The sequence below is a fragment of the Panthera onca genome, chromosome A1 (assembly GCF_046562875.1).
Source record: "Panthera onca isolate mPanOnc1 chromosome A1, mPanOnc1 haplotype 2, whole genome shotgun sequence".
Classification (NCBI taxonomy): domain Eukaryota; kingdom Metazoa; phylum Chordata; class Mammalia; order Carnivora; family Felidae; genus Panthera; species Panthera onca.
The window spans coordinates 128,294,654-128,315,610 of NC_138339.1; the positions used below are offsets into that span (position 1 = coordinate 128,294,654).

Consider the following 20,957-nt stretch of genomic DNA (forward strand, 5'->3'; position numbering starts at 1 on the left):
CTGGAAATGAATTCACTATAAAAAGCAGCTTTTCAGGGGCGCCTGAGTGGCTCAGTCGGTTAAGTGTCTGACTCTTGATTTGGGCTGGGGTCATGATCTCATGGTTCTCAAGAGTTCAAGCCCCACCTCGCTGCTGTCAGCACTGGGCTGTCTTGGATTGTCTGTCCCCCTCTCTTTGCCCTTCCTCCACTTGCACGTGTGCATGCTTGCTCTCTCAAAAATAAATAAATAAATAAATAAATAAATAAATAAATAAATATTTAAAAAAAAAAAAGCAGCAGGGCCGCCTGGGTGGCTCAGTTGGTTAAGTGTCCGACTTTGGCTCAGGTCATGATCTTGGGGTTTGTGAGTTCCAGCCCACTACCGGCTTTACATTGACAACTGCTTCAGATTCTGTTTCCCTCTCTCTCTGCCCCTCCCCCGTCCTCTCAAAAATAAACATAAAAAAATTTTCTTTTAAAGGTACGTTTTCCTATCTGGACTTGAATGCGGGCCATTTAGCTTCCCTGTAACAGTAAATTAGCAAATATTCCTGGCATTTGAGGGATGTAGCTAAAATTCAATACCTGCGCTCTGGTGGCAGAAGCATAGCTGGGGCTGAAGCATCAACCTTGCTCTGCAGTGGCTGTATGACAGCAGAAAAGTCTCTTCTCTTTCATTTCCTTCATCTATAGAACAAGGAGCTTTGATTACGTGGTATGTGGAGTAACCGAACTTAGGACAAGACCACAGCTGTTTCAGGGCCAGCTTTGAAGCCAGAGGAATCTCCTTCTCCTCGCATTCTTACTTGCCAAAGGGAATATGTGGGGGCCAGTCCTTTCTGACCCGGGCTCGTGATTATGTGTACATGAGAGGGGATGAAGGATCACCAGCCTGGACCCCAAGGTCCTGCAGCTGCCCTGTCGATCCTGAGAGGACAGTTTGAAGGAGGGTAGGGTTGATTCAGAAAGTGTGGAGCTGAATGAGTCACCATTGACAGACACTGCTGGCCCCTTCTTAGCAGTCCTTCATCACTGAGACCCTACTACAGAGATTTCTCAACTTAGCCTGGGCTTAAGAATCACTTGGAAAACTTGTTTAAAAGGCAGAAAAACCTGCCGTCAGGGAATCGGAGTCATTAGATCAAGAGTGGACCCAGGAATCTTTGTTTTTCTTGACTTGATGCCAACTTATTTTTTGAGGTAAAACATTTTTGATATGTAACATATTTATATGAATTGAAATTCAAAAGATAGAGAAGGTTATAAAGTGAACAAATCACCCCAACCCCTGTCCCCCAGTCACCTAGTTCCCCTCCCAACAAGGCAATTTCTTGTGTATGTTTCCTGAGATAATCTATGAATATAATAGAGTATATGTGAATACATGAAAGCTAGGTTTTATTTTGTTTTTATTAATTTTTTAACGTTTATTTTTGAGAGAGAGAGAGGCAGAGCATGAGCAGGGGAGGGGCAGAGAGAGGGAGACACACAATATGAAGCAGGCCCCAGGCTCTGAGCTGTCAGCACAGAGCCAGACGCGGGGCTCGAACCCACGAACCAGGAGATCATGACCCGAGTGGAAGTTGGAAGCTTAACAGACTGAGCCACCAGGCACCACTGAAATCTGCGTTTTAAAAACAAGCATATCTTGATGATTCTAATATTGGGGGTCCCCAGACATATTTGGAAAAACATACACGTACTTCATGCAGGGTCCTCAGGCTAGATGTGTGACCCGGCATTGCTCAGTCCCGCTTAGGATGCTTAACAAGAGTTTACAAGGTTCCACCTTGTGTGCCATGGGCAAGGGGGCAAAGGAGCTCCAGTGGGACTCGCCTAGGGAACCTGAGGCTGGAGGTGCTGAGGGCAGGGCTGTGTTTCGGGAAAAAAGTATGAGGGCTGTAGGTCCTTTCATCTCCCTGCCATCAGTTGTGGCACCTGGCAGACACTGGATACCACAGCTTGTAGACAAAGGCCTGGTAACCCAAGAAGTTGCTTGGCCTCGCTGCCCAGTCCCATCCCAGAAGAACTGTAGGCCTCTGATTTCTTTAGGGGGCCCTGTTTGGAAGTTTCTTTTGTCTCCCTGGCGTCGGGAATCCCATCACATGCCTGGTGGTTAGGTGAGCCAGGCGCCTTAGTCTCCTAGGGAGGGGTGGCAAGGTTCACGAAGCAGCAAAAGGGTGGAGCCCAGAAAAGGCCCTGACTGGGTGGCATGGGGCTTGGGCGCAGTGCTTTGCCAAGCTCTAACCCCTTTCCTGTAGCGTTGGTTCCATCCTATGGACCCGGACAGAGTTCTGCGCAGGCTGCACCCTGACTGCCTGGTTCACCCCAGAATCCCCCAGCACCGCTTCATGCACATTTTGCTCAATACACGTTTGCGGGAGGGGCCTGGACTTGCGGTTTCCCTGCAACGATGGTTATTTTTGGCCTGGAGGCCTTTTCAGAAAACAAGTAGGAAACAACGCTTAGGAACACTAAACTGTGTCGTTCTGAATTTGTTCTCAGGTATACAGCAGGGGAAAAGGTAACAGAACTTCACTTCATGGGTTGTTATGGAGAGAGAACTAACGCATGCTGGGCACAGGGGATGACGCCGAGGCACCCAGCGGTATCTCAGGGCGGTGACTGCAACGCCCATCTGCCATTCTTCGCCTGAGCCTTCTTTCCCCTTCAGGAAAGGGAAGCCAGAAAGGCTCCCGAACACTAACCCTCCCCTCCCCCCCCTACACCCACTAGCAGTTTCTAGGTTTTTCAGGACTGGGGTCTTTAATTCGGCTTAGGCCAGCCCCTGCCTGAAGGACCCTGGCTGGCTGCGGAGTACCCCAGCCAGGCCCGCGCTCCTGCTTTCAGGACAGCGAGCCGCGCTCTCGGGGGTGGGGTGGGGTGGGGTGGGGTGGAGCGGGAGGGTAAGGACGAAACCCCGCCCCCGCGCCTCGCGCCCGCCGCCTCTCCGCCCCACCGTCCTCGGCCTGCGTCAGGCGATCTCGGCGGCCAGCCCCGCCGGCTCTGTGACGCCTCCGGCTCCGGGGTCCTCGGCGCCTGCGCCCGCTTCTATAAAGGCCGACGCCGCGCCGCGCCGCCGTAGTGGCCTTGTTCTCTGCCTTTCTCTTCTCGTAGCGGAGGCCCCCCTGCCCTGTTCTTGTCACCCTCCGGCCCGCAGTCTCCTTGAGACCGAGCACCGTGAGTAGACGCAGGCCGAGCGGAATGGGGCGGTAGCGCCGTGGATTTCGAGCTGGGTGTCCGCACCGCTGTGCTTTGGCCTGCCGGAGGCGGGAGGCACCTGGGCCTTACGTCCCTCAGGCCCAGTGGAACCTGTCGCTGGCTCCCGTTCTCCCGCCCCACCTCCCCCTCCCTCCCATCCCCCCCCGACGGCGAGGCCTCTCCTGGCCGCGCGTCCTCACGACGCCTCGTGGGCGCCCAGGCCGGCGGGCGGGAGAAGGTGCGAGCCGGGCCCGGGATTGGTCCTTCCTCGCACGGGGCGAGCGTCAGTCGGCGCAGAGCTCGGCTGCGAGGCCCAGGCTGCGGCCCTGGGTTTCTCTTGGGCGTGGGTGGCGGCGGGGCTTTCTGTGCAGATCTTTGGGCGGGCGTGGGCGTGGTGTGCGTGTTTGTTGTTTTGGTGTCCGGAGGGAGCGTGGCCGGTGGGAGTTTGGGAGCGCTGGATTTTTGGCTCGCGTTCCTTCTCTCCCTTGTATCTGCCCTCACTAGTCCCGGGTCCTGGCTGTGTTTGGGCCGCATGCTTGCAGATAGCCGCTTGCTCCTTCAGAATATTTCTCGCCATTTTTTTGCCACAGCTTGGAGTTGCTGAAACAACTGTTGAAATAGCAGATGCCCTCGTCATGGTGGTGTGACTTTTAGGGAGGCCTAACTCATTAAAAGCCAGACGCTTTGGGTCATGTTTTACAGGGTTAGAATGTTCACCTGGATAGGACCTCACGTTTGGGTTTTGGGATAGTGAATGTATCAGAGCGTCACAATAGAATGTATCTGTCACAGAGCAACGCAGACTTCGCTCTCCTCTCCAAAAGGAGGTGCCAGAATTCGGGTCCCTTAAAACAGCTTTTTCTTTATGTTGTTGACAGAACCTGCTTCATTCCAGTCATGGAGGGGGATTTAATTTTCAAGATGAGGAACTTAAAGAATTGCTTGAAAACCTGTCAAATCAAAATCTCGTCCATTATTATTGCAGTTTTGCACCGAATTCTAGCTCTAAGACATTAAAAAAAAGTTCTCTTTAAGTATTAAGTTTGGCATCACAAAGTGCATCCGATTACAGATTAACAGATTGCCTCCCTGCTTATTTAATAAGATCTCAACTCCCTTAAGAGTAACCTAATACAGGAATTTGACTATGACTAAGCAGATCTAATTATTTGCCAAGAGTTATTTGAGAGAAATACGAAATGGTCACCTTCCTTAAAACTAATTTTATCAACTGAAGTCCCAGACTTGTCATTCTTTAGTGTTCATTCCAGTACTATCGAATGTAAAAAGAATGTAGAATGTTATGTAAAAAAAAAAAAAAAAAAAAATTGAGTTCACGTTGAAGTATTTCCTTTGGGATTACCTTTTGTTACTGCCCTGTCACAGGGAAGGTTCTCTGCACTGGGCCCTTTTCTGTTGAACAGAACAACTGCATTATAGGCAAGCATTAAGCATCATGGGGGAACAGACATCTTTGTGAACTGAAAAGTGAAATGAGATTGTCTCTAACCATTGATGAGTGAGAGCAGGATATTTCAGTGGCTGGTTTTAAAACATTTTTGCTTCCTTTCTTTTGTTTATTTGGAGGAATGGAGATAATTGGGAAAAGGCGAATGAATATTTTAACTGATTTCATGGGTTTGAAGTCTTTGATCCTAAAATAGGTGCAGTGAATGGTTGAAATTTTTTTAGTGTTTGAGAGAGAGAGAGAATCCCAAGTAGATTCTCCATGTCAGCACAGAGCCCTATGTAGGGCTTGAACTTACAAACCATGAAATCATGACCTGAGCTGAAATCAGGAGTTGGGCGTTTAACCAGCTGAGCCACTCAGGCGCCCTGCAGTGAATGTTTTAAATGCCAAACTCTGCAATTTCAACTTAATAGTGACATTGCAGGATTATGAATACTCAGAAGCAGGGGCCTTTCAATTCTGTACTTGAAACTTGAAGAGATCGTGGATTAATCTTGAGAGTCCTCCCCCAAGTGCCTTTGCCAACAATCTGAAAATAAGAAATTGATTGCTTAGAACTTTTAATTTTAAAGAAGTGTTTGGTTGTTTTTTTGTCAGAACTCAAGTCCTTTGTAGTTAATTGCTTAATTAATTTTTATCTAAGAAGTGTCTTTTTCCCAATGACTCATAATTTATCTGAGGTAATAAATACATTTTTGGAGCAAGTAATGGGTTATTTCTTTGAGGATTTTAGCAGAACTCAAACTTGGAAACCTGGACAGTTGTAATGAAAGCTAAGAAGTACTGTTAAATTTAGGTACCTTATTTGGTTTTGTAAATTAGATTGATTATTTATCCTTAAATATTTCATTATCTTGCATATTTTACATTGATGCAAACATATGTAAGTATATTCTCATATACTCCTTGGATTTGAACTCATTTTTCACTTAAGTTTCACTATTGGAAAATGAGTACGTTATTAGCTTTGTTTGTTTAGGACTGACCACCCTCAGGTTTGCAGTTTTTTGTGGCAGTTAACTATTCAGATGAGAGTAATGAGTACTTAGTAAGAGCAGAAAAGCAGGCAAAGACAAAATAAACAAGTTTATTTGAAGTATATTTTGCATTAGAAGTGTAGAATGTAACTCTTAAATTTATTCCAGTAATAATTTCATTAGGGCAGGCCTTAAAAGCTTGTGTTCCTATGAGTTATAAAAAATTTGAAACTTTGAAAGAATTTTCTGTCTTCTATGCTAGCCTGTGAATAACCACTTGAAGTGTTTAACAGGGGTTTTACATAGTACGGGTCCTTAGGATTTTGTAGTTAGTAAGATAGAGGTCTTCTAACAGACTATAGTTGACCAAATGCATAGAACTAATATCTCTTAAATTTCAAGTTCAATATAATACCTTTTTTTTTTTAGATGCCTTCAATTAAGTTGCAGAGTTCTGATGGAGAGATATTTGAAGTTGATGTTGAAATTGCCAAACAGTCTGTGACTATCAAGACCATGTTGGAAGGTAAGTTTATTAGAAAACCTGGGTGAAGGAAAAGTAGAATATTTAGGTGGAGATAACCTGTGAACATTGAATTTATACAAGGCATGATTTGTCATTAAGTGCACAAGAGTATGAGGGGTAAAGTTTACATTTTTTAAATTAAAAACTACAGTTTTCTGATACAGGACATCCTTGCTGTATTGTCTGAATTAATGAGGTTTTTTTTTTTTTCCCCATTGCTAAATAGGTAAGGCCATAAACTAATACTGAAGTGATTTCCCAGCATCAGACAATAATGGCCCGCCCAATTCTCTTTGAAGTAAATTTGGGTTCGCTGTTTGTAATGAGAAAAATAAAAGCCTCCGGAAAAAGAGATACCTCCCTATATGGTAGCTAAATAGAGTACTTTGTTTCAGCAGGGGAGTAAGCTGAGTAGATGGTAAACTGAGATGTTGGTCTTTTTTTTTTTTTTTTTAACCACGTTTTCCTTTTTGTCTTTTTTGTCGTTCCTTTGAAACTGCTGCAAAGCATAGACCCCGCACGTTAAAGAAGTAAGGTTACAAAACAGGTCCTGAAACATTTTGAAACTTGTACTAGTTCACTTGAATCTTTTCTTACTATTCCAGTGGGTTGGTAGACATTAGTTAATAGTATATGGAGACAATGCAAATCAATTTCTTGCATTGGTGAAAAAAAATTAATAGTAAGAAGAATGTTGTTCTGTATTCAAATATCAAAGGTTTTTTATGTAGCTTATGCTTCAGCTAAGAGAAAAGTTACATGCCAAGCACTAGCTGTATGCTGGGGAAAGGAAGCTAAGTGAGAAACCGTCTTTGCCCTTGAAGGATTTATAAACTGGGAAGAGAGAAAGACACCAAACAAGACACACTGTCACATGGTATAATTAGTGCATTGATAAAATGTGCCAAGAGGTGCTGGGGAAATATCTTGGCTGATGTTATTTTTCAGGCTTGGGTAGAGACTATAGTGGGTGGTACTAGTGAGGCAATATTTCAAATTTAGTAAAATTAGGATGTTTTGGGAGGTTATTCTGAGGTAAAGGGGACAAGGTGTGTTAGAGAAAAGTAAAATTGAAGCTTTTAGTTGGGGTTTATTGGTGTGGGGTGAGCTTGTGATACTCTAGTTGGTAGAGCTGAAGAATGGGCTTGAGAGAAATGGAAAGAATGTGACTTTGGAGCTTGAACATGTTATGTATGTTTGGTCCCCTCCCCACCCCACGCCCAGAAGAGTTTTGTAACAGTCTACTAGACAGTTGACTGTGTGGATTGATCCCTGAGCTGTAGACTACTAGGGATACATAGACTTTGTGTGGTGGGTTATAGGAGTATGTATCTGTGGGAGTAAATTGAGGTTGGCAGTCAGCCATATTGGAATGGGAGACAGGTGGAGTTAAGAGAGTAGAAGTCAGAAGTGGAGAATGAGTGGAATAAGATTTGTGGAAGTCAAGGGAGGCATTTTGAGGTGACCAGAGTGATTATCACATTCATCTACAGACTGGTTATTTGGAATTTCGTAGTAAGAGGATTTCTTCCTGCACATATTAAGTTTGGTAGAGGCAAAAGCTAAATTACAGAGGGTGTGTCTTCTGTTTTCTAAGCTGGTAATTTCTGTTTGCTGATAAAAGCTGAACATGTAATTCTTTTTGGTAATTGGTACCAATCATGTGGCACTTACGGTCCTGTATCCTGGTACATACATACATAGATCACTTCTATTAAGTTGTAAACCCCTTGGTACATCCCACAGTCACTGTTCATCAAGTACCTGTTGAATGAAGAACTATGGTATGGTCACTAATAAAGAGTGTGAAAGCATTCCAAGTGTCCCTAAAGGCAGGTGAGTAAGGCTTTATCTAGAAGATGTAGAACTGATACCAAAACTGCTGCCTGAATACTTGCTTTGGCGATGAAAGTGTTCTTTATTTCATCTTAGTAGTGTCTGGCACACTAATCTGTCCTGTGCTGCTTCAAAAAGCATTTGCCCATATAAGAACATAGGGCTCCGTGAAGGTTATCCATGCCTCTTTTGATCACTGAAGCAAGTGGAGTGATAGCAACAGTTAAATGATTCTTTGCTTTCATAGCCTTTGGGCATCATAGGTGAATTGTTTTTATCTTAAGTACCAGTCGTTTATATAAAATTCTAGCTCATCAGGATTGGAGCCCATTGGATTTGGCAGCTTACTGCTTTCTTTGTTTTGCATCTGCAGTATCTCTGATTATGGGTTTTTTGTGACTTAGAAGACAAAAATAAAACCTAATCACAGTATAATCAGAACTGAAAATCTTGGCATGTGTGCACGTGGACTTACTGATTTGTTCAGGTTCAGGATGTGGTATCAGGATACAGGTGTCTTTCAGAAGTCCTTGAAACTAAATAGCTTAAAGGAATGACTGTTGCTACTTGTGAAGTCAGTCTAAAAGTGGAAAAGACATTGTACATCCTTAGTTTAAATGCTAGGGAGGTGATCCTTGATAACTGGTTTATTTATTTTGAGAGAGAGAGCGAGCAAGCACCTGTGCACGCACAAGATGGGGAGGAGCAGAGGGAGTGGGAGAGAGAATCCCAGGCGTGCTCCACACCTTCAACTCAGAGCCTGATGTGGGATTCAGTGCCACAAACCGATCTGTGAGATCATGACCTGAGCTGAAATCAAGAGCCAGAGGCCACTCAGGTGCCCCAATAAGGCCCTTGTTTTTAACAGGGCTTAAACCTTCTTCCAAATAACATTTGGATCTAAACAAGTTGGTGTTCTGTATTATGGTTCCTCAAGTATTTTATATATTGTAACTTCTTTTTCTCCCTTCTGATTAAAAATACTTCACACTAGGGGCACCTGGCTAGCTCATTCAGTAGAGTATGTGACTTTTGATCTCAGGGTCATGATTTCAAGCCTCACATTGGGCATGGAGCCTACTTTAAATAAATAAGTAAGTAACTAAGTAAGTAAGTAAATAAATTTTTAAAAAGGCATTAAGTTTCTTTCCTTTTTTTTTCCAATGTTTATTTTTGAGAGAGCCTGTGCCGGAGCACCTGGGGAGAGGCAGAGAGAGAGAGAGACACAGGATCCAGAGCAGGTTCTTCCTGATAGTAGAGAGCCTGATGCTGGACTTTAACTCTTGAACTATGAGATCATGATCTGAGCTGAAGTCTGACACTTAACAGACTGAGCCATCCAGGTGCCCCTAAATAAATTAATTTAAAAAATACTTCATACTAGAACAGGAAAAGCAAAAGTGGCTTAATGCAAATTGGGATAGTCATTTTTGTACTTTTACTCTAGGTCGAGATGGGATCAGGGAATGACATTGGTAGAAAGGAGGAGAGGGGACAGGATTGATCCATCTGTACAGGAAACTAAGATAATTTTTCAGTCTACTCTCATCTTTACCACTCCACTGGAACTGCTTGTTAAGCTCAGTGACTTCCATGTTGTCAAGTGTGTGATCTGTTTCATTTCTCATCTAGACCTGTTAACAGCATTTGATCATCCCCTTCTACATTTGACTTCCAGGATACTTTACTTAGTACTTACCTCACAGCTTTCTATCCTCTCATTTTTAAATATTGATTGATTGATTGATTGATTGATTGAGACAGCATAAGTGGGGGAGAGGGAGAGAGAATCCTAAGCAGGCTCCGCATGGTGACTGCACAGAGCCTGATGTGTGGGGCTCGAACTTAAGAAACTGAGATCATGACCTAAGCTGAAACCAAGAGTTGGATGCTTAACTAACTGAGCCACCTAGGCACCCTTCTGTCTTCCCATTTTTAAAGTCTGTAGTTCCTCAAGGCTGGCTTAATCATTGGATCTTTTCATAATATATGTACTCCTTGATTCCCTTGGTCATCTCATCTAGTCTCATAGTGTTATATGCTGTCTGTACACCAGTTCCCCAAACTACCTATGATTCTGATCTCTTTTAATTTTTACACTTGACATATTTAACTGGTTGGTCTACGCTTGGAGATCTAATTGGTACCTCAAAGTTAGGGAACTAGACTAACTTTGTCTAGTTAGTTAGACAACTAACTAGATTGATCTTATTCTTAATTCCCTGCCCTTCAGAATAACACTTCTCTGACATATCAGAGAACACTTCTCTGCTCATATCAGTTAATGGTAACTCCAGTGGCACTTTCATCCATCCAGTTCCTCATGTCATAAACTTTTGTCTTCCTTGACTCTTAACTCTACTTCCCATCTGTTGGCAAACCTTTTTGCCTCTACCATCAAAATACATACAGAATTGGGATCATTCTTCCATAGCTGTAAACCTGTACAAGCCACCAGCCTCATAGTTGTTTTCCTTCTTTCTCCTGGTCTCTGCCACCTATTCCCAATACAGTAGCCAAAATGCACAGTACCCAGTTACTATCCGGTCCTCTGTTGTTGGTCTCATCTGCTTTCACCCTTGCTAACCCTGCTCTAGTAATACTGGATCCCTTCTGTGTTATTAGAACATGCTAGACCTTCCTATCAGAAGACCTTTGCCTTTGCCATTTCCTCTGCTTAGGTGTTCTGTCTCCTTTAGGGTTTTACTCAGGTGTCATCTTTTAAATAAGACATGTTTGAGCAGTTCTATCTAAAATTGCAGCAATTCTTTGCATCCTCCTGTGTTCATTGCTGACTCTCCATTGCCTAGGACGCCTGTTAACTTATCAGGAACTGAAATGATTTGATTCACCACTGGCCATGTCAGCATAACTGATTCTTTGCTACAACCAGTATAGTGCTGAAGTAACTTTGGGACACTAATCTTGGTACTTGCTAACTAGTAAATAACTTTGGCCGTTCTTTTAGTCATGTAGAGACTGAAGGATGGACCCATTTGGCATGAAAAATACTCTTATTTAGAATCTTTAACGTAGGGATTTTATTTTTAAGGTTTTTCTGTGGAGTTCACCAACTACTTTGAGAATCTGAAAGTTAGGTGTTTTTACCAGGACAACCTGTAGATTCAAAATTGTAGGTAATATGTACGTGATGAATAACTCTTAACAGGTATACACTGAAACTGAGTCCCTCAACCCACATTCTTGTTAATTTCCCTACACAGAATATTGTTAATACTTCTGTATTCCTGTGAAGATATTTTAAATCTAAATATCTAAGTATATGCCCATTTTTATTCAGATAACACTTATTTTCTTACACCTGGCTTTTAAAAACTTTAATCCTGAGATCATACCAGTACATAAGGAGCTGCCTGCCTTATTTTTGTCAGTGGTTGCATGATTTGTGTGTGTATATATACATCTTTGGGCTTCAGATTTTAATAGATGGAGATTCTGTTACTTGAATACTTTTTCCTCTGTCTTTCTAAATGCAGCCCATCTAGAGAGTTTGGTATTAAGAGTAAGGCTAAGGGTCTGGCTTTAATTTTTTACTAAATGGCTGACCAGTCATCTCAGTCCCACTTATTAAGTGACTTTTCTTTCTCATTAAGGATCCTTTTTGTGTAATAATCCTAAAATTGTCTATTCCCGCAACTTTTTATAGTTTTGGGTGGTTTATGGACCTGTTGGGAACCACTAACTTTAAATGCTCATAAGAGAACTATTTTTAGTAGAGTAGTTTGCATAGTCATAGACAGCGTCTTACAACTTACTCATTTGAGACATAGCCTCCTTGGTATAAATAATGGGAATAATGTCAACTCTCTTCTGGTTTTCTTAGATTTGGGAATGGATGACGAAGGAGATGATGACCCAGTTCCTCTACCAAATGTTAATGCAGCAATATTAAAAAAGGTAACAAACTATATATTTGTATATATGCTTTTGTTTTTTCATTGAACATCCTTGTGATCTTATTGTACTGCTACATAGATCGCTTCCTTACATCGACTGATTATGACTCTGAATATTTGTTATGTTTATTTAACTAGGTCCTGTGATTATTTGTTAGATGCGCTGCAAGGGGAGCTTGAGAATAAATATACCCACACCATTGACCACCTTACCTTGTGTCTAAGCATAAAAGGCTCTTCACACTGAGTAGAATTTTAGCATTTCAGGGTACATGGCTCCTTAACAGAGCCAGCCATTTAATTGGATGCTCATCTGAAGAAATAGCACTGAATTTTATAAAGTGGAGGAAACTAGTTAGGCTTAGAGATGAGAATGGTTGGTTCCAGTTGGCCTTTTGCTCAGAGATTTTCAGAAGTCATTGGCTGTATGCAGTTTCATCTTAATGCTTTCTCTTGATCCTGGTGTGAGATACAGCTGTGCTGCGTATTTTTCCATATCCTACCACAATTAGTGATTAGCATTTCTTTTAATTGCCCTAGACTGGGTAAAAAGTGATTCTCTAAGCCTGAACATTTTTTGGCATGTATTATTGGCCATTTGTATTTTCTGCTTGGTCTGTTTTCCTTTGCGTGTCTTTCTGGTGGGCTTTTAAAAAATTGTTGTAGGAGCACCTCGGTGGCTCAGTTGGTTAAGTGTCTGACTTGATTTTGGCCCAGGTCATGATCTCATGGTTCATGGGATGTAGCCCTGTGTTGGGCTTTGTACTACCAGCACGGAGCCTGCTTGGGATTCTCTCTTCTCTGTCTCTCTGTCTTTCTGTCTCTCTCTCCCTCCCTCCCTCCCTCCCTCCCCTGCTAGCATACGTGCATGCGCTCTCCCTCTCTCAAAATAAACTTAAAAAAATTGTTATGAAATACACATAACAAAAATTACCCTTTTTGGATGCCTGGGTGGCTCAGTTGGTTAAGTGTCTGATTTTGGGTCAGGTCATAACCTCGCATTTGGTGAGTTTGAGCCCTGTGTTGGATTCTTTGCTGACAGGTCAGAGCCTGGAGCCTGCTTCAGATTCTGTTTCTCCCTCTCCCCCTGCCCCTCTCCCACTTGTTCTCTCTCAAGAATAAATAAATAGGGGCACCTGGGTGACTTAGTCGGTTAAGCGTCCAACTTCGGCTCAGGTCATAATCTCACGGTTCATGCATGAGTTTGAGCCCTGCGTCAGACTCTGTGCTGACAGCTCAGAGCCTGGAGCCTGCTTCGAATTTCGTGTCTTCCTCTCTTTGCCCCTCCCCCACTCATGCTTGCTTGCTCTCTCTCTTTCAAAAATAAACATTAAAATTTCTTTTTAAAAATTGCCATTTTAACTTTTTTAACTGTACAGCTCAGTGGCGTTAAGTACATTTGCACTGTTGTACAGCCACCGCGACTCACCATCTCTAGGAATTTTTCCTCATTCCAAACTGAAACTCAGTACTCCTTAAACAGTAACTCCTCAATAACCCCTTCCAGCCCGTTAACCACTGTTTTCTGTGTCTGTGAATTGGACTGTTGTGGGCACCTCATATAAATGGGATTATACAATATTTGTCTTTTTGTGTCTGGCTTTGCATAATGTTTTCAAGATTCATCCATTTTGTAATCTAGTGGACTTTTTATAGGAGTTGTTTATGTGGTGTTTCTATCACTTTGCATTGACTTAAGTCAGTTAATAGTGTTTTATGGTTTAGAAGCTTTATATTTTATCTAGTTAGATTTTTTTTTTCTGGGTATTGTCTTGCAATAAACATTCTGTTTTATCCTAATGTAAAATGCATCTAAAAGGACTTTATTCAAATGCCATTTTTTAGGTGTTGGAGTTATAGCAGTAACCAGAGACCAAATGTCTGCCCTTAGGGAATTAACATCCTAAAGGTGTGGGGGAAACATACAAGATAAATAAGTCAGATGAGAAAGTTGTGGAGCATAACTGGGTTGGTCGATGGAGAGTTAGCTATTTTTAAAATAAAGGTGGTTAGGAAATGCCTTACTGAGAAGTCGATCTTTGAACAAAGATATGATTATGTGGGGGAATAGAGTTCTGGGCATGGGGAGCAAGTGCAGTGACCCTAAGACAAGAGCATGTTCTACTATGAGGAAAGGTGGGAAGGCAGCAATTGTGATGACTAGAGCATAATGAACAAGGAAGGAGTTAGTACAGAAGATCAGAGTTAATGGTCTGGGTGATACGGGGCCACTTGAGAGAATAAGTTTTTTAAGCCTATTCTTAGGAATATTTGAACTTACATACTGAATAACTGCATGATCCAAAACTGCAAAAAAGTATATGGTAAAACCTCTCATCCTTGGCTCTGTCTAACCTGCAACCCCCTCAAGTAATACTAGTCAACATTAGTTTCTTACATATACTTACCAGTTTTTTTAATGCTTACGTAAGCAAATACTGCTGTTGTTTTCTTATACAACTGGAATACTTAAAAAACTATTGTTTCTTTCATTAAAACTCCATAGCTTGACTTTCCCTTCTAGAAATAGTTCTTTCCTTTTCTTACATCCTGGCAGTATAGTTTGTCAGTTCTGCCATTTTTTCTCAGCATTGCTTATTCCTCCAGTATTATACTGAATAAATTTTAATCATACAGAAAAGTGAAACTGTACAGCAAACACCCATTTACCACCTAGATTCTGTAGCCTATAACTCTTTCAGTGTTGATTTTGGTCTTTATGATGGTACATAGAGTCTAACCAACTCTCTGAAACTTTATATGTGTTTATTCCCCTTCTAAGGGAACATGTGGGTTTTTCTTGCTTTGTTCTTATGCCCAGTAGTCTTGTGCACATGTCACGGATGTTTAGAATTTCTTGGTGATAATGTGTGCACATCCTCATCCTCACTAGTATTTGATAGATTACTTTCCAAAGGATTTTTTTTTTAATTTTTTTTTTATGTTTATTTAGTTTTGAGAGACTGAGACAGAACACACGTGGGGGAGGGGCAGAGAGAGAGGGAGACAGAGAATCTGAAGCAGGCTCCAGGCTCTGAGCTGTCAGCACAGAGACAAGCGATGAGATCATGACCTGAGCCGAAGTCAGATGCTTAACTGACTGAGCCACCCAGGCACCCCTCAAAGGGGTTATTACCTCACTCTCCAGTATAAAGGTTCATGTTATCCTCACACTATTGCCAGAGATTAGTATCAAAATCCTGAGTTTTTTTTTTTTTTTTGTCAGCCTCAAGTAGTAACTGTAGTATTGGTTTTGCATCTAATAAGACTGAGCATTTTCTCCTGAGATTTCTTTTGTGAATAGCCTGTTCATATCTGTAGCTCATTTCTTTAGTGGTTTTTTTTTGTTTTTTTTGTTTTTTTTTTTTTTTTTCAAGTAAGCTCTATCCCCCGTGTGGGGCTCAAACTCACTATTCTGAGATCAAGAGAGAGACACATACTCTACTGACTGAGCTAGCCAGGTGCCCCACTTTGTAGTGATTTTTAAGATTTATATTCTAGAGGGTAATCCATTGCTGGTTGCTCATGTTGCTTGTATTTTTTAGTCATTGTCCTGTCTGACTTTATGTATTTTTTGCACAGGAACTTTTTAGTGTGGTCAAGTATAATTATCTACAAGTTTGCTTTTAAGATCGTCTAACCCCTAGGGTTATGAAGATTCCTCAAGCTTCGGTTTTGCTTTTCAAGTTTGACTACTAACTTGGTTATTCAAGTCAACTTCTAGCTAGTTCTTAGCCCAGTGTAAAAATAACTTTGCCCCAGTAGTGGAATGAGTACCTTGTGATGTAATGCCACAGAGGAATAAACTTTCATTGTTACAGGTCATTCAATGGTGCACCCACCACAAGGATGACCCCCCTCCTCCTGAGGATGATGAGAACAAAGAAAAGCGAACAGATGATATCCCTGTTTGGGACCAAGAATTCCTGAAAGTTGACCAAGGAACACTTTTTGAACTTATTCTGGTATGTTCTTAATACATTCTTTAAGATATTTCTAGCACTTCTAATAGTTAAATTTGTTAAATTCATTGACACTGAATTTTAATTCTCTATATACTCCAGTGCAGTGCTATATTTGAATTTATATATTAAGAACCATATTAAATAAGTGATCAAATGTAAATGCAACAGAGGGTGGAGATGGTCACATTGAATTTTTAAGAAGCAAAATTCAGCTATGCTGTGTCCAAAACACCCACTTTAAAGAGACAGATTTAAAGGGTGGAAAAAGATTAAATTATGATAACAGTAATCAAAAAAAAACTGCAGTGACTATATTAAAGTAGACTTCAGAGCAAAGAATATCAACCAGGATTAAAGAGGGTTGCTACATAATGATGAAGGGATCAGTTCATTATTAGGGCATTATAGTCCTAAGTGTTTATTGCCTAAAAGAATTTCCAAAAAGTGAAACAAAAACCAGTAGAACTCAAAGGATGGATAGACAAATCCACAATCCTAGTGATTTTAACACGTGTCTCTACTTCATTGATAAAACAAGTAGAATCAGTAAGGATGTAGAAGCCATGAACGACACTATTGACTGACTTATCCTGATGGACATTTCTAGTATGTTAAATATAATGACAGCAGAATACATATTCTTCTCGAAAGTATACTACTAAGATAGACCTGTTAATGGTAGGAAAAAAGTCCAAATTTTTGAAAGGAGTCAAGGCTTGAAAGGAGTCAAGGCACATACACTGTGTGATCTGATCACAGTGAAATTAAATGAGAAGTCTGTAACAAAGCTATCTGGAAAATCTAAATATTTGAAAACTTAACACTTCTTAGTAACCCATGAGTCAAAGAAGAAATCAAAAGAAAAATTAGAAAAGAATTAAAAATTGTATGCCAGAAAGTATTTTGATCTGAATGGAAATAAAACCCAACACACAAAAATCGCAGATGCAGCTAAAGTAGTATTCAGAGAAAAGTTGATAGCACTAAACCACCTGTATTGGAAAAGATCACTGATCTAAGCTTTTACCTTAAACTAATGAAAGATGAAATTAAAGCCAAAGAAAGGGAATATTGAAGGTAAGAGTAGAAAATAGAGAAAACCAGAGAAACCAAAGAAATTGTTTGAGATCAGTAAAATGTAATGCTATTACTGCTTTTGCCTCTTTAAATATTTTTGTCAAGATTTGACATATGCTTGTGCACCCATGAACACAAACATACACGCCCATAAGTAGCGGCTCTTCTCTAGCATTAGAGGTAGTGTAGTTCGCTTAAGGCAGCAGCAGGACTCCATATTATAGAAGGTATAACAGAAGAACTTACAAAAATATTTCACAAAAGAATCTGATTTATTTTCCCTTTAATTTCATAAAATTAGCATTTTAGTTAATTAGATATGGATTGGCAGTCACTACCTTTAGATTTAGGTTACAACCTCAAATAATTCTTTAATGAAAACAATCACTTTACAGGCTGCGAACTACTTAGACATTAAAGGTTTGCTTGATGTTACATGCAAGACTGTTGCCAATATGATCAAGGGGAAAACTCCTGAGGAGATTCGCAAGACCTTCAATATCAAAAATGATTTTACTGAAGAAGAGGAAGCCCAGGTAGGTTGCTCACAGCTTGTTCTTGATCACACACTTTTTTTAAAAAGAATGAAATGCAGACATGCTCAGAAAAGATGTGTGTCTATCAGGGAATCTTGACTTTTACTTGAGGGTTAGTAGGTACCTTCTGTGTTATAAAAATACTCGTTTTGAGAGTGGTCTGTTAAGTCTAAACACTTGCACAATACCACTCTTGCCTAAGCATAAGAACGATTAGTTTTCAATCATAGGTGCTCTTTGATATTTACTCCTTTGCAGTTACTAGTTTTGGCACCTGGGACCTTACATGTAAGCAAGCCATAAATATTTGACTTCAGAAAAGCAACCCCTGTGGATGGTGTTAGGCCAGGACACTTATGAGCATCTTAGTGAGTGGGGGAAGAAATGAATGAAAAGATCAGAATGTTGACACAGCTACAAACTGAAATAATGTGCATGAACTGTTTGAATTTGTTGTCATGTCTGGTGACTGAAGCTTTAATGCCCATTGCCTTTGCTTTTTTGATAATTTCAGCAGGGTAGAATAAAAACCTGGGGAGGCAAAGAAGGATAACCAGGAAGTGTACTTGCAACCTGGTATTTTTCCAGTTTTTTGTCTGTCTCTTTCTGACCCTCTTCATAGTCTGTTGATGAATAATTAGGTAGTAGTCTGAGGAAAGACTTCTTAAGGTTCTTCCTTATATCTGTCTCTTCTAGGTACGCAAAGAGAACCAGTGGTGTGAAGAGAAGTGAAATGTTATGCCTGACACTGTAACACTGTAAGGATTGTTCCAAATACTAGTTGCACTGCTCTGTTTATAATTGTTAATATTAGACGAACCGTAGACAAACGCAGCAGCAAATCAGTTGTTTTAGCAGAATATTGTCCTCCTTGCATGTGTAGTTTGAGTACAGATTCCAAACTTATGGCTGAGTTTCTTCCAGTATGATCAAAAGTTTTTGTTTCTTCACTCTGAATAAAACTCAACTGTGGGTTCGCTATAGAAGGTGGCATTTTGGGATTTCCCTCTCTGTAAAATGTTTTCCACCTAGTTTATTGTCAGTTAACGTTAGTTTAATAACCTTTTAAAAGTTGGCATTGTAAATAAAACAAGTTGCAAAAAGTTTTCTGAACTATAATTAACAACGTATTATCTTTATTCATGAGTTGGAAACTGGAAAAAGGCTACTTGAGGTAAATGTTTTGAGTGGGATTATTAGGATGTCTTCCAGCTTCCTGGAATCAAAGAGTGCCACTGGTATTGATGAGCCTGTATGTAGCAGGGCTCCTTTAATTGGATCTAAGGACTTGTTTTTGCATTTTTAATCCTCAGCTTTGACTATGTTGGCTAGAGAGTCAGTTACTCCTCAGTTTGTGGTTTTGGGGGAAATATAACTAGATGGTCTGTTAGCTTTTCAATTAAAAAGGACAAATAACCTGTGTGATATGTCATCTTTTTATAATCAGTGATCCCATGTGGGGGAAACGTCACACTACTTGCATGTAAAAATAATTTAACCTTTAACATTAAAATGTCTGGCAAAACCTAGAAGGTATCCATCATGAATGCAAGATACTTTCAATAAAAAGTAAGTTACATAGTAGATGGTAAATGGTTTGCTTTTGTGTACTTAACTGTGTCTCTTCACTTGTTATTAAATGAGTTAAATATACGAATGGTTTTGTAGCTGGAGACAGCTTATAGTCAGTTTGTGTCCTGACTCACTGGAGGCTGCTCACAAAACAATTGGGTTCTGGTAGGCTTGTGTCTTTTCTGATTGCCAATGACAGGGTTTGCTAGAGCCAATGCTTTATTTTTTATTTATTTTATTTTTTGCCAGTGCTTTAGTTCTTAATCTGTGTACATGGCCACACAGGACTGCATGTCCTGATCTTGTTGCCAGCCTCTGCCCTACAGTAGAATGTTTTCTTGATGGCTTGAGATGGCTCACAAATTGTTTTATCATCTTTTTTCTTTCTTCCCATGTGCTCCCTTTTTTCTTCCTTTCCCATTTAGCATCACCTGTATTCACATGTAATCTTCCTGCATTCTCTTCATGTTTACTGTGAGCTTTTTTGGCTCAGATTATTTGTTGACAGTAATTTGCCCTTATACTTCACCTCTCATTGCCCCAAGTCTGTCTTATTTAATAAAGTCCCATATGCTGTGTTACATGAATTCCTGTTCGTTGCCTGTACCAGAGATTGCAAGCTACAATCCATGTGTGGGTGAAATCCATCCCACAGCCTGTTTTTGCAGTCTTTGAGTTGAAAATGTTTTTTATGTTTTTAGAGTATTGTTAAAAAATCAATATAGGAGACTGTATTTGACCAAAAAGCCTAAAAAGTTTATTCTCTGGCCCTTGAGAGAAAAAGTTTGCCAACCTTTGTGACTACTTCTGGCTCCCTGGCTCCCTTCATTCCAGGGATCAAACTTGTTTTCCATTTGTCCTAGTTTTAATTGGGAAGGTGGCAGAATTGAACCCTAGCTGCAGTGTCTCCTCTGCTAATTCCTGCCTGTCAGTTCTTGTAAAAAGCTTAATCCCACCCCCCATTCTATCCCTAGCAAGATTATGAAAAACAAAACTCTTGAAAGTTCAGGATTGTTAGCACATGTGCCATGTTTAGTTTGGGAAGGAAACATACCTGCTTCTGGGAAACAAAACCTGTTCTCAGTCTGTATAACCCCCAAGAATTGTTGGAATTACAGGACTAAATAATACCACTACCCATATTTAAAGGACACTAGGATCTTTGTGAATAGGTAAGACTCGAGTAGACAATATAGTAAAGATTTTTGCCGCCTTCCTGATTTTGTGTAGATTATGGCCCTAGGCTTTAAACAAAATATCCTGAAAATGTTAAACTCTCAGGTTTAATAGAAGTCTGACAGCTCATCCAATAGAAAATAGGCCATTTGTGGACATTGCGTGCCCACAGAAGTCATAGGTATGGTGTTCAGAGGCACTTCAGGCTGGCTGCAGCACTCGGCCTACCTTACTCCTTCTAACCTGCTGTCCACTCAATAAATATTTCTTTAATATGCCTACTAAGAGTTTCTGTGCCCTTACCTTACGCAGGGAAAGTAAGTGGCCCTTTCTCCTTATCCACAGTAACCAAACCTATCTTCAGAGATACACTCTTTCCCACTCTCCCAGCTTTTCTAAACTAAAACTGTGGAATAAAGTCATACTGTGAGGCCGGACCCCGTTTCTGCCTCTTAGTGCCTACCTGTCCTTAGGTAAGTTCGAAATGGTAATTTCTTTGGCTTCTCAGCTTTTCATTGACCGTGTTACTTAGGATTGAGAGTAAACCAAACTACTTCTGAATGTTCGCTTACTCCTTTTTCCCTGACATAGCCATGGATTAAGGATATGCCTCCTCAAACAGATTCTAATAATTGTTGTATTGTAGAAGGAAGTTATGTCATTTGAAGTGCTGCTATATTTTATTAGCTTGCCTTCATAAATCTATCTTTAATACAAAAGGT

The 20,957-nt window shown here is 40.7% G+C and overlaps 1 protein-coding gene across 1 annotated transcript; it reads left to right on the forward strand.

Moving 5' to 3' along the window:
* Positions 1–2,997: 2,997 nt before the first annotated feature.
* SKP1 (S-phase kinase associated protein 1) lies at positions 2,998–19,071 on the forward strand. Its single transcript, XM_060636139.2, has 6 exons — positions 2,998–3,161; positions 6,060–6,156; positions 11,837–11,910; positions 15,731–15,874; positions 17,347–17,487; positions 18,184–19,071. Exons 2-6 carry the CDS (start codon positions 6,060–6,062, stop codon positions 18,217–18,219), a joined length of 492 nt encoding a protein of 163 aa, XP_060492122.1. The 5' UTR covers positions 2,998–3,161; the 3' UTR covers positions 18,220–19,071.
* Positions 19,072–20,957: the final 1,886 nt, after the last annotated feature.